This window comes from Terrapene carolina, unplaced genomic scaffold (genome assembly GCF_002925995.2).
Source record: "Terrapene carolina triunguis isolate 2854851 unplaced genomic scaffold, T_m_triunguis-2.0 Scaffold68, whole genome shotgun sequence".
NCBI classification, from domain to species: Eukaryota; Metazoa; Chordata; order Testudines; family Emydidae; genus Terrapene; species Terrapene triunguis.
The window spans coordinates 8,957,266-8,971,033 of NW_020664419.1; the positions used below are offsets into that span (position 1 = coordinate 8,957,266).

The window sequence follows — 13,768 nt, forward strand, 5'->3', positions numbered from 1 at the left end:
AATATTAAAACTTTTCACTGTAGCACTTGAAGACACAGGTGACACATTTAACAACTATAATAGGAAAAAGAAGTGGCATAGAAGGCTGCACCACAAGAAGTTTTTGCTGTCAACCATCAATTCAGAGATATAAAACTCTCATCACAGACAGTGCCATATAAATGGATTGGGTGTGCCATTTATCCATAGCTTAGAGTCCTTGCCCTGAATGTCCTCCCTGGCAGTCATCCCAGTTAAGTTAATATGCTATTTAGCAGGGTGCAGACCAGTGTTTATAAAGTGATGTTACTGCCAATAAGAAGCGAGGGAATGACAACACTAGAGACCAAAGATTTCTCTTTATCAGCAAGACAGGCACAGCTTAGATTGCAGCACTGCTAGCTACCCTACACCACACCGCCAATGCTTCCCAGCCCTGATCAGGAGATACCAGGAGTGAGAGGATAGCCATGCCTCCATGCCCGTTCAGTTACCTTGCCCATGTTCTGCAATGCACAGAAGGGTGCCAACTGTAGTGGTGGTGGTTTTGGAATGTGGGTAACTGAGATTGGTGGCCTATGTAAAATTAATTGGCAAACTTCATTCATATGGTAGTAATTTCCAGTCACTAATGACCAGTCTGGATTTGAACTGTGTCCCAGTGAACACTCTGTCCCATTGCCAATACCACAAGGAATCCACCCTTGATCAAGTGAATTCCTTCCTACAGTCTTTGGATAGCCTCAAGATCATGTAGCCCAATGTGTGTGTCTTGGGGCACGTGGAAGAACAGAATTTCAGAAGCACGGTGTTACAGTACTTGCCAGTAGCAGATTGCATGTGAATAGATTTGGTCATCAAACCATTGTGCCGAAGTGATCTTTACTGAAGTTGTGTTTCGTTGTTTTCAGTTCCATTTGGTGAAGTGCTGGCTTGCATGCACTGCCGTCATTGTCGGTGTCATATAATGCCAACTACTTTTGGAAAGCACTAATGAACAAGTGCAATTTCTTTTCTCTATTGTTGGGTTTTTTGTAAAGTTGCTCAAATGCTCTCAGGTATGGCTGCCCTGAATGGAGGACTTGGCGCAACAGGCTTGACGAACGGTACAGCAGGCACAATGGACGCCCTCACCCAGGCCTACTCAGGAATTCAGCAGTACGCTGCAGCAGCACTGCCAACATTGTACAGTCAGAGTTTGTTACAGCAACAAAGTGCTGCAGGCAGCCAGAAAGAAGGTAAGCAGCACCTGCTAGGGCCGCAAAGCACACGTCTCAAGCAGCAATACCAAATTTTACGATAAGCTAAATTCAGCCTTTCTACATTGGTTGGGTTTGGCTTATTTCTTCATAGATGCTTTCTGAAGAAACATGATGAGCCTAACCACTGATTTTTAACCTTTTCTTCTTTCCTGTTCAGTGTTGTTTTTGTTTTATCCTTTAATTTAGTTTTTGCCATCTATCCTTCAAGGTGTATTTTACCACCCATTGTTTGTTAATGTAAAAGTACTCATTGGCTGCTGCTTACAAAAGACGCTGCTAATGAAAACCATCCTAAAAGCATTTTTTTAAATTAATTATATATATATATAAAAATAAAAATTTGTTGTTGTTGGAAGGTGGGTGAGGGAGGAAGTGTTGTGTGGGTAACTCTCCCCTTTCCTCTCCTCCTTGTGGTTTCTATGTATGCTTGATCATCTAGCTGCTATTAGATTTTAGTTTTCAGGTTAATGACGAGATCCGTCGTTACATCAAGTGGTTCTTTGTTTAATTGTGGGTCTTGAGGGGAAGCAAGTAAGTGATTGGTTGCCCCTCTTTCTGTGCCAACAGAGCAAAATAAACCTCAGGAAGTTAACGCTAAGAATACATTAATACTAATCACAAAATGTTTAGCGAAATGAGGATAGTCTCTCTCTTCTCTCCCCCGGCAGCCTTCTTGGGGTTTTGTTTTTAATTCCCACCCCCTTAACTTTCAGCTAATTTTAGAAGATAGAAAAGTTTTGTACGCCTTCTAAGAAAGAGTCGTCATTATACTTACTGTTCTTGCCAGAGATACACTGGAACAAGGGCTAGTGAATGGCATCAAAAGAAGTTTTTTATCCTCTTTTAAAATAGTCTCTTGAATCGTTATGGAACATGGTGTCTCTTAGGCAGACAATGTTGAAACCCTCAACGCTAGGGATTTAATAGGGACACTGTCAAATTAAAATAAATATGTATTTTATAATTTTCTTACCATTTTTACCATTAACAATTTAGATGATTGAAGTTGAAATAATTTTTTAAAATTCATTTATTTTTCTCACTATTTTGGCTCCCTGGCTTTGTTCGATTGTTTTTTGTTTTTGATTTCCATTTCATTCAGATTGGATAAAACCATAAACCGAAGCTGATTCTCTGTTGTGACTGGGTGGCAAATAGTGTAGGACTGGCTTTTATTTTTTTTAAATTATCTTCATTGTTTTTAAGTTCACAAAAGCATTTTTATCAATAGTACGTTTTATCATTCCCCATGTGACAGTGTCCCTTATAAAGTAAAGGCCTTTGTCATCTTGCTGTCTTTTCCAGTGGGGGACTGTTAAGGTGAGCGAGTTTCATTATTAAATTCTGCTGGCTGTGTTCGTGTTTCACTTCTGATGGAATGGCTAGGAGTCTGGAATATTTAGAGGAGGATAACCAGCTACCAGAGGAAAATATTGCATTAAACGTTAAATGAAATGGGGTGAATTGTTTTATGCATACTGCTATCAATCTGTGTTAAACCAGTTTTGCTCAGTGATTAAGAAAGTTCATTTTGTTGAGAGGACTTTTTTTTTTTTTTTTTTTTTTTTGTAAGAAGAAACTTCATTTGACCTCTCTTCCATATTGCCAGGTGATTTTTTTTCCATTTCATTTTATAAAATTCTTTTTTTTTTTTCACCCTGTTGTTTTGTTGTTGGTTTTTTTGTTTTGTTTTTTGTTTTCTTCCAACCCATGCACCCCCTGTCTAGGGCAAATATTGCAGCCCCTCCCCTCAGGCTGTGAGAGGGCAGGCAGTCTGGTTCCTCTATTGTGAACACCAGTGCGGCTCCATGAATCTGCTGCAGAAGGTACTCCATAAGTGTCTGGCCTGCACTTTCCTCTCCTCCCCTAGACAGTAATCAAACGCAGCACATCTGAGACACATCTGGTCTCCACTCAAGCCAGGGAATATCCATTTAGTCTACTCCAGAAGCTGCCTGCACCAGAATCGTGTGGCATCTTAGAATCCCCGTGTTGCTCTGTGACTAGGAAGGCCACATGTCCAGTTTCACACTGGAAAGTCTTCTTTCGTCTCTTCTTTTCATTTCCAGATTATTATGGTAATAGGGAGGCAGAGCTGATGATGAGAAACTTCTGACTAGAGCTCAGTGAAAAAATCAATTTTATTTCTGTTAACTGGCTTTCAAAAACCAATACAAAACTCAGTGTGAAAGAAAAAAAATTCCAGTTAAAAACGAAATGGATATTTTCATATGAAATTTCACAGAACTCAAAAAGATTTTCCAAAACACTTCCATTTCAAGGAAAATTCATTTTTGTTGTTGTTGGGGGAAAAAAATCAGTTAAAAATCTTGACCAGCTCTTCTTTTGACAGAGTTCCCTGCCAGGTGGTGAGGGCTTTCTAACCGGATTCTTTGTTGTTAAAACAACACGTGTACTGTGAAAAATGACTACACATTTTCTTATGAGCATTCCTTTTTTTTTTTTTTTGTCCCTCGGTTATTTGCAAAGAAAATCAGCCAGCTCAGTTTGTAAGTCAAAGGAAGGTTTGTTTTACTTCCCCCTGTCCCCAATTGCCTGCCCTGCAGGCTTAAACATGGGATCTTTAGAACTGAGCTGGGCTCTATCTCTTACGCTAATAATGTCTCTGGTTTAGCTGACAAAAGATGTGTGAGGCAGCATAGAACTCAACTCGCTCTTCCATAGCTGGACAGCTTGAAGAGACGCAGAGAGCAGAGTTGTCGTAAGAAGGTGCCACTTTCATGCAGTCACTCTTCTAACCATAACCCTACTTTAGGACAAGCTCGGCAGTCTTACGTGAGTTTAGGAAGGAGGCTGCAGTTCAGCTTCTCTTATAATAGAGGTATCAAGTACAAATCTATAAAAGAGCCACTGCTATTTTGTCCATTTGCTTTGTTTTTGTTACTTCAAAAAGTCTGAAACTGAACTGTGTTTGCCCATCACCTTCTAAATTACCAAAAAAGAGAGATGAAATAGAACTCTTCTAATAGCTCTTTTCATACTGTTTTTTTGTGGTTTTCCTGTCTCTAAAGGTCCAGAAGGGGCAAACCTCTTTATTTACCACCTCCCCCAGGAGTTTGGAGACCAGGACATTCTGCAGATGTTCATGCCCTTTGGGAATGTGATCTCTGCTAAAGTCTTCATTGATAAACAGACCAATCTGAGCAAGTGCTTTGGTAAGCAACATTTAATCAATTGAAAAGTAAAATTGTACATGGTGAACCTGATCCCAGAGCTATGGCTTGTAATCCTCAAAAGTACAGAAAGATGCACAGACAAAGCAGTTCAAACTAAAAACTGGATTTGAAAAAAAACCTTCCAGTCTGACATCTACTATGGATGTGTCAAGTACATGAAACTAATTACACCCTATGTGGGGGAATGCCATTTACTATACTATTAAGCTGCCTTATTATGGATACCTAATTATCCTCTATTGTATAGCCGAACCTCTTTAAAACTCTCTGTGTTTAACCCATTACTTGTACTTCTGGGTTAAGTACAGTACTGTGCAATTAGTGTTTGTATAGTGTACACATATGTAGCACAGAATATGTTACAGCTAGTTGCTGCCTATACGTGCATCTACAAGTATTACAAGTAGGTTCAACTGTACAGGTAGCATCTGTCGTTATGATAGGGCAGGGGATGAAGAGGGGTACAGTCAGTGTCAGGTTTCATGTAGAACGCTTGAGCTGCAGGGAAATTAGATAACTAAGGATCACATGAAGAAGTGTGTCTGATGCTTAAACCCTTCTGAAATAAAACAGGATCTAGGGTTGATCAGATGCATACCAATACCTTGATTACATACATATCCTGTCTCTATACTTTGATAAACTGTATTACAAAATGTAAGTAAACACCTCTGCTTGCAGCATCAATGTATTAAGTTCCTATATCAAGTAAATGATATGATCAGGATCTGAGATGGTGACAGTCTACAGAAGAAGCTGGTTTTACATAAAATATCACAGCCCCTCAGCTTTATTTAGAAGCATGTCCCTTTCGTTTTACATTTTTGGCATCTTATTTGACTTTAGAAAAGCCAGTTTGTGGTTTCTTAATGAGAGTTCTCACTTTTTCCCTGAAAACGGAGATTGTCTGTCTCATGAGCCCATTTCTCTCATGTCAGAATTGGTCATTGCACATGGAATAGAGTTACTTGGGATAACAGTAATGGTAATAATACTTTGCAATCATCTAGCACCTTTTAATCTGAAGATCTCCCACGTTTTATAAAGGTGGGGGAAAGCCCTTTCTAGATGGAGAAACTGAAGCATAGAGGGGCTAAGGGACTCATCCCAGGTCTCTCCCTGAATCACTTGCAGAGTTGGGAACGTAACCCAGGTGTGCTGACTCCCAGACTGGTGCTCTAACCTTGATACACGCTGCCTCCAAAAAAGAGAGAACCCACTTTCAGCAGATAGATGGCCACAGGCACTAATTGCATTCTTGTTGTCCATCTCAGCAGAGGCTCCAAGGTTTGAGGGGAATAAGGATGAACCTGCCCTTTCACATCTAGACAGGTCCCTCCAGGTCAGGGGTGGTATAAGGAAGTTTTCATAGCAGCTGCCTCAGCAGCACCTGCTGTATAGATGAACCAAAGGGTTTCAGTCTACAAGGCTGTTGATCCACCATCACAAAAGCGAGAAAGTCTAAAAGGAAGAGGGGGGGGAGAAATACTCCAGGGAAATGGTAAGTGAAGTCTGCCATGTGAGAAAGAAAAGCACTGGCACTAATTATTATTAAAAATATTTATTATTTATGTTACAGTAGCACCCAGAGATAAAAATCAGGATCAGGGCCTCATCATACTAAATTCTTTGCAAATGCATAGGAAGAGGAAGTCCTTGCCCTGAAGAGCCTACAGTCTAAATTTAAGACATGATGTAACAAACAGATGCAACAAGGAAAGGAAAAAATTAGAGGGGAGGCCAGATTCCCACAGGCAACATAAAAGAAATGGTTCTTGATGCGGGACTGGAAGGAGGACAGGATAGCGATTTGACAGACATTTGGGTAAAATGTTCCATGTTCCAAGCCTAGTGGCAGAATGCAGGAATTGTGAAAGTGCGTGTGGGAGAAGTGAATAAATGACTGAGCAAGGCTAGCTTCCTTGACCAAATAGAGTGAAGGGGGTTGGATCTATTTCATTAGATGCGAGTGTGAATAAACAAGAGGGTCAGAGGTGGGAAGGCCCCCTAAATGTAAAAGTTTGAATCTGATGTGGTGGAGAAAAGGAAGCTAGTGAAGGGACACAAAGAGGGAGGCGATGATCAGGAAGATGATCTTAGCAGCTGCATTTTGAATGACTTGAGAGGGAAAAGTGAGTGTCAGGAAAGCCAGAGAGGAGGAAGTTGAGTAATCAAGACAAGAGACGGGGAGGCTCCGGGTGAGCATTTTATCTGGGTGAACACAAACTGGATATGATGAAGGGGTTAGCAGAGGAGTGTGGGTGAAAATCCTCAGTGCCAGTGCCAGGGGAGAAGGAAAAGAGGGTGATGAGTAAGAGAGGGATACACACTTTAATCTAATCTAGAATAATTCATTAAGACAGTTTCAAGTGGAAATTAAAGGGAGCATGTCAAAGTAGATGCATAATACCAGGCTGCAATGCAGTAATTAGCCAGAGCAGAGGTAGAGTGATCGTCAGGAGTGCTTTGCAATTAAGAGTGGGAGGCCCAGATATGAAAATGAGTTGAAGCTTCTAGGCTCAGGGAGATTAGAGTGCATGAGGAAAAGAGTGCGTTGAGTCTCCAGGGGACAAGAAATTTAAACCAAACCAGCCATAGTCAGTACAGGGAAAGAACACTATCTAAAGGTCAGTGCTGAGGCGTGGGAGGCAGAAGATCTGGGGTTCTGTTCCCAGTTCTGCTATTGACCTGTCATTTAACCTCTATACTTGCCTACCCCCATTCCAGGGCCATGACACTTATTAATTAAGGTATGCAAGGTCCATCGGGATCCTGAGATGACAAGTGCTATAGAAGTGCAAAGTATCATTATTATTAGAGCCATGGGAAACCCATGTTTCATCCCTGCTCTGCCACAGACATCCTGAGTGACCTCGAACAAATCACTTAGCCTCTCTGTCCTGGGGATAATAGCACTTCCCTACCTACAGGTGTGTTGTGAGGATAAAGACATTAATGATTGTGAGGCACTCAGACACTGCAGTGATGGGGGACCATCTAAAATACCAGAGAGAGAGATACTGTACTGCCCCTTGTCATACAGCTCTTGGACACCTGAGCTGTTTGATTGCTGTCCCAGCTGCATATGGTGAGGTAGCAAAATGCTGAACCCTAGCAAGATAAGGGGAGAGTTGGGATGGATTAGGAGGGAAGGAATGTGAAGCATAATCAAAGGAATGAAGGAAAGTCATGAAATGAACATGTCACTTAAAAGAAAAAGTACTAACAACGAACTCTTTTTTTCTGTATATCGAGCCAGTCCCCTCTTCTTTTGTTCTACCCTATCTTCACTTTCTTTCCCCCTCCGTTCTGTATTTTGTAGGTTTTGTTAGCTATGACAATCCAGTCTCTGCGCAAGCTGCTATCCAGGCTATGAACGGCTTTCAGATTGGCATGAAACGCTTGAAGGTTCAGCTGAAACGCTCCAAAAACGACAGCAAACCTTACTGATCTTAACCCCAGATGCTCACTGCTCTTGTTTTAGCTTTCTTAGGGTAAGTCCCATGAGCAAACCTGCCCTTCTGCGGGGGGGAGGGGGGCTAAGGAAGAACATATTGCCAATCTTCACCAAGAGACAATTATTTTTACAGTTATCGCTTCCATTTCCCCACTCACCACAATTAAACTTGGCTGCTGTTTCCAGGCCAAGTAATTACTGAGTTGTGTTACTGTATTTTATTTTGCGACATAATTTATCTCCGTTTTTTTCTTTTCTTTTTTTTTTTTTTTTTAATAAACGATATTTTAATAATTAAAAGCGACCAAAAAAAAAAAAGGTGCAATTTAACTCTGTGAACCCTGGTGCCATTAGCACACTTAGGGGAAATAAAAGCTGTTTTGTATGTATGAACCCAATCTTATCAGGGTGGCACCAGCAGTTTATAGGTTAAACATAATGGTCTTATGCCAGCAGAAGCACTTATTGTGAGACAATGACAACAAAAAGTCTTTCCACTACATCGGTTTGTTTTTGAAAATGATTTTTATTTTTATTTTTATTTTTTGTTTTTGTTTAGGGGTTCAAATCAACATAACATTCTATTAGTCTGATATTACACTGGTCGTCTTTATAGTTCACTTTTTTTTTTTTAGTTTTCTTTAGTTTTTTGGAAAGGAATAATGTAAAAAAGATTTAGAGATCTGTTTCTAAAGCTACAGGGTTTAAAATAAAAATAAAATAAAATAAAATGAGTGACGATACTTGATGTTTCTTGAGAGATAAATTTAATAATAATAATAAATAAAAAAGAAAGCCACAGGCCTGTAAATTTTATTTGTAAAAAGCATTTCTATTTTTATACAAAATTTTTACTGCCTCAGAAATAATGGAAGTTATTTATTGCCTATTGTTAACTTATTGGATACCTAAAGAGCAGCTCTCTATGCTAGCTAGATCCTTTGAAGTAGTCTCTAGAGTAATTGTGCCAAGAATGGGCGCTTTTTCACCGTTGAACCCTACACCCTTTACAGTTCATGCTTTTATCCTCTTGTTTGTACTTGTCTGGTTATTTTGTTTGTAGTTTCCATTTTCTAGTTTAAAGTTCAGTTGTCTGACTTTTTTCTTCCCCCTACCCCTTATGTTACATTTGTTGAAAATGGTTCTTTCTTCTCTCCTCCCCCCAAAGATGAATCCACCTTCTCTAACTCTTTTCAGATGGATTCTTTTGGGGTTTCATTGTGCTGTTGTTGATGAGTATTGTAAGTTAATGCAAATTATGTGAATGGCTCATAGACTCTAATGATGAAAGATTTGCATTAGTTTTCTCCTGCACCCATAAAAGTGATTTTGTTTCTGCTGCATAGATTCTATGTAACTTTTTTCCTCTTCCTTGTTTTTTCCCTAGACATCTCCATGCCCGTTAGTTCATCGTTTGCCTAGCATGTCCCTGTGGCGTCTAAAAAAAAAAAAAAAAAAGTTTCATCGTCCCGTCATTGTTTCTGATGTCTTTCTGACCTCACATCATATTTGGTTCTCCTACTGACCTTTGATCTAGTTTGACCTTTGAAATTTGCATGTGACCTCATCTAGCTATGAATTCTGGGAAGTCAATGTGAAAAAACATTGCTGCATTCATGCAAGACTGAAATTTATTATTAGTCAAATTAATGATAGGGTTTAAAACAAAACAAAAAACAACAACAAAAAAACAAAAAAAAAAACCTGTGGCAAAAATGTTTTTGCTTGCTTTCTTTTTTTTTTTTTTTTTCTCTCTCTTTTTTTTTTTTTCCTTTTCCAAAAATAAATAAATAAATAAATAAAATAACAGACTTGAAAGTATTATACAGGGATTGGCATTCTGCCTGGTCACTGGTGACAATAGCAATATGTGTCCAGAGGCACAGAATGTTGGTTTCTAACAGACTACTTCCAAAACAGTTTGAGAAAAAAAACTGTCTGATTTTAAGTCTCTAGAGGTCTGTAATAGTTTTTACATTTTTCAGGCAGTGTAAAGTTTTTTGATAAGGCCATTTTAGGTGGCTCACTTTCTCATTAAAATATATATATAGAACCACTTTTTGTAGATTAGTATAAGAAAATATTTACCCTGTTTTAGGGCAAATGCTACCTATTTGTGTCACCTTTTGCTGAACTGACTCACAGTTAGACAATCCATGGTTTAATGCACATGAAATTACCTATATTTTATACTGTTTCAATGTACAGGAGAAAGGTTACTGTAAACCGTGTTACGTTGGTGCTTCTGTGAATTAAGTTGTGGTTTCATCATGAGTCTTATGGTCTTAAGTGTTCTGTGTTTATAAAAGACAAGTTTGAAATTGGTTTACTTGAACAACAACAACAACGAAAAATGAATTTAAAAAAAAGTTGTTTGCTTAAAAAAAAAAATTTCATGTGAAAAATTAAAAAATATTCCAGAATAAGTTTGTGTTGGCTTGTGACGCATTGATGTCATTTTTTTATTGTGGACAATTTAGATGTGTTTGTGTTCAGCAAAATGTGATCGGTTTTTCTTTTAAAGAAAAAAAATCAGTGAAAATATAGTGCCAAATTCCAAAGGTACTTTCTTCCTAGAGCTTCAGTGTGTTTCTTGTGTGAAGTAATTTGATAACATGGGTATTTTATTATGTGTTTTGTATAAATCCCTAATATTTAAAGAAAAAAAAGAGGTTAAAAAGTTTGTTAACTTGCTATCCTGTGGTCTTGTTGCCTGAAATTGTTATTGTTTGTTATTTCTCTTTGATGTTTTTTGTAAAACATTGTATAAGTGCCCATGTTTCACTTTTTTAACCACTCTGCACATCAATGCTGTGAAAGCAAACCTCACAATGTATTTTCTTCATAATGTATGGAAACCTCTAAGGTGAGAAAGTTTTGAACTTTTAACCCTTTCCACCCAGAGCTGTCTTGAGTGTTAATACCTTTTATACATTCACCATTTTGCTGTTTATTTTTATATATATATCTATATATATAAATATATATATATATACTTAGTTTTTTGTGGTTTATTTAATACATGGTTGAAATCAGAAAAATGCACAGGGCAGATCTGAAGGACAAAAAATTATTTTACTGCTGTCTAAATTTCTTCTGTATCTATAACTAAAATTATTTAAAACAGTAATTAACTTGTGGTTTTCCTTTTTAGATTTTGGGTTTTTTGTCTTTTCTTAAAGAGCTTTTAATATGCTGCTGGAATATGCTATTCAGTATTAATAAAATAAAATAAAAAAACAATTCTTTAATTATCTATTGTGTGAGCCGCTCCCAGATTGGAGTGGTTATTCCACCATTTGAAAACATTGAGGAGAAAAAACAATATTTTTGTAATTAAATAAATGAACTTTTGCTTAAATCAGATGCACTAGATCTTCCTGGGTGAAAATTCAATGTGTACTGCAGTTAAACTACTTTTTATGGATAAAGTTTACATATGCTGTAATTCTTGGTGTTATCTGCCGTTATTCGTATTGACAATATATGGGCCCAATCCTACAGACACTCACCCAAGTAACTTTACTTGCGCCAGTAATCAATGAGAATATGTATGTGATTTAAGTGGTTGTTTGTTGGATTGAGCCCTATGTAAGGAACCCAAAAAGAGATGCTGGTAGCCTTTTCACTGCCTTTTAAATTTGACTGGATTGCATGTCTACAGCACGAGTCGCCACCAGTGACCAAATTTGGTTCTTTACTACTGGAAAATAGAATCCATTGCCAATTCAATGCATGTGAGCAGCAGTACCTGCTTCTGATAACTAAGTGCCATATCTTCTTCGATTATCTATTCCTATTTGGTTATATTCAAAGCCTCTAAAATTAAAAGTGAAGCCCTATATGAACAGCATAAAGACACAGGTGGTGCACTCTGTCTCTCGTCCCCAACTTTGCTTAAATGCTCGTTTATGTAGAAGCCCTGGGATGGAAAGGACTAGCCTCTAGTGATGCAAAAAAGTTTCCTCCTTATAGCACATGCACTTATAACTAAATGATCTATATTATTCTCACATGTTTTTACTACTGCGGAGGCCTTCCTACACCCTTTGAGGGCTATTTTGTAATTCTTGCAGCAATTTTGCTTATTCAAAGTATCATCACCCATTATATTATATATATGCACATATATATATAATATGAGAATATAATCTGATTTTTTTTCTGTTTCACTAATTCTTCTCATTTTATCCACCATATAAATTTCCAAGGGTTTTTCAGATCCCTTCAATGCAGCAGCCCCAGTGCGAACTGCAGGTTTAGAGTCCAGTTAGAATGTTAGAGTTAATATCCTAGAACCCCAGCTGCTGTAAACTGGCATAGCTTCATAGACTTCAGAAGACCCCCCACCCCACCCCCATGATTTACACCAACGAGGATCTGGCCCAGCATTTTTAGCAGGGAATGTTTCTGTGTTTCCAGGTGATGAATGTGGGTCATTGGGGGAAAAGTTTGCCTTTATAAATAATAATAAAAATAAAGCTTATATCTCCTTAGAGACGAATTATCTCCCAGTTCTCTTTCAAAATATTGAAAGGAAAAAAGCTGCAAGGTTGCAAAGGGCCTAATAAGAAAGGAAGAAAAACAATGGAAATTGCTTTCCAAAATTCTAATCAAAAGAAGAGACTAGTCGTTTTTCAAACAAATTAGCTAATTGCAATGAAATGGCAGTCCTCAAATGACTAACAAGTTCATCTTTCTTTCACCATAGGGGTTATAGTTCCTTGGCTTGTGCTACTCTGAAATCATATTACTGTTTCTGTTTTTATTATCTTAAGTGCTAATTAACAAAAGGAAAAAAAACCTGTAGTTTCATTACCTTTTGGATAATGTCATACAAAAAAACCTATGTATTTGTGTTTTGTTTTGGGGTTTGGGTTTTGGGGTTTGTTTTTTTTTCGTGCTGTGAGAATTGTTGTTTGTAGATTAACAATACTATTATTTTGTTTAGAATTACAAACTAATTTTTAAGTATTGTCTGAGAAAAGCCAAAGTTAATGCAACTTAGTGGAAACTGTAAGACCATTTGAGTATTGTTTCTGTTTTATTGATGCATTTGGATTTTGTTGTTTGATGGAATTTGAGCCAAAAAAAAAAAAAAAAAAAGCAGGCTTTCCTATTTCTACAACTTGATTGTACTTATGCATTTTGTACCAGTGGAACTTTTTATACTGGAGATTAAAAAACAAATGGAATTTTTTGTGGCTTACTCTTGTGGGCCCCCTGACCATGACTGATTTTCGAGTTTGATTTCTGGTTGGTAGAAAGAGAGTTGGTTTTGTTTAGAGAATTAAAAACTTTGGCTTGCTATCTTTTTTTTCCTTTTGCTTATATCTAGTGTTTAGAATTTTGTCTTTTAAAAAAAAACAAGCGGTAAGTTTCACTTTTTATTCTGTATTGTGCAGTTACACAATAAGATAATTAGAATTAGGAGTACTCGGTCACTTTACGTGGATAAATGTATTAGTTACAACTTTAGGGGTTTGCTTTTTTGCTGTTTAGATCAAAGTTTTTTCTGATTCTTCTGTCCTCATTGTGAACATAACCGTGTAGTTGAAACAGTCAGACTTATTTTTGTAATGTATGTTATTGTGTGATGCAGTTTTTTGCTTCTGTCTCCAATATTAAACCATTTTCCTAATACTTGTCTCTCTCTTCGTGTGTTGTATTGTTGGTGGTCATTATGTGTTGGTAATACATCTACACACCTCACTGTTTCACGTCCCTGTTTTTTTTTATTTTTTTCCTATTTGTTGTGTACAAAAGATACAGTCGATTCCACCTAAGTGAATATCTGATTGGGGGGTGAAAGAGGACTTGCACACTTAAGCTGTCTTTGGTTTATTTTACATTTTTCCCCTCCCCTAGTGGTT

The 13,768-nt window shown here is 37.7% G+C and overlaps 1 protein-coding gene across 7 annotated transcripts in view; it reads left to right on the forward strand.

Annotated features, from left to right (window-relative positions):
• Positions 1–9,353, forward strand: part of CELF2 (CUGBP Elav-like family member 2) — a 430,978-nt gene extending 421,625 nt beyond the window's left edge. For 4 of the 7 annotated variants that reach the window (XM_026648627.1, XM_026648629.1, XM_026648631.1 and 1 more), the window contains 4 exons: positions 1,038–1,217; positions 4,274–4,417; positions 7,761–7,932; positions 9,283–9,353. In XM_026648627.1, the coding sequence (XP_026504412.1) occupies positions 1,038–1,217; positions 4,274–4,417; positions 7,761–7,888 (452 nt within the window). In that variant the 3' untranslated portion in view covers positions 7,889–7,932; positions 9,283–9,353. Of the gene's footprint in view, positions 1–1,019; positions 1,218–4,273; positions 4,418–7,760; positions 7,933–9,282 lie in introns of all 7 variants that reach the window. The other 3 variants (XM_026648625.1, XM_026648630.1, XM_026648628.1) reach the window with 1 other exon arrangement.
• Positions 9,354–13,768: the final 4,415 nt, after the last annotated feature.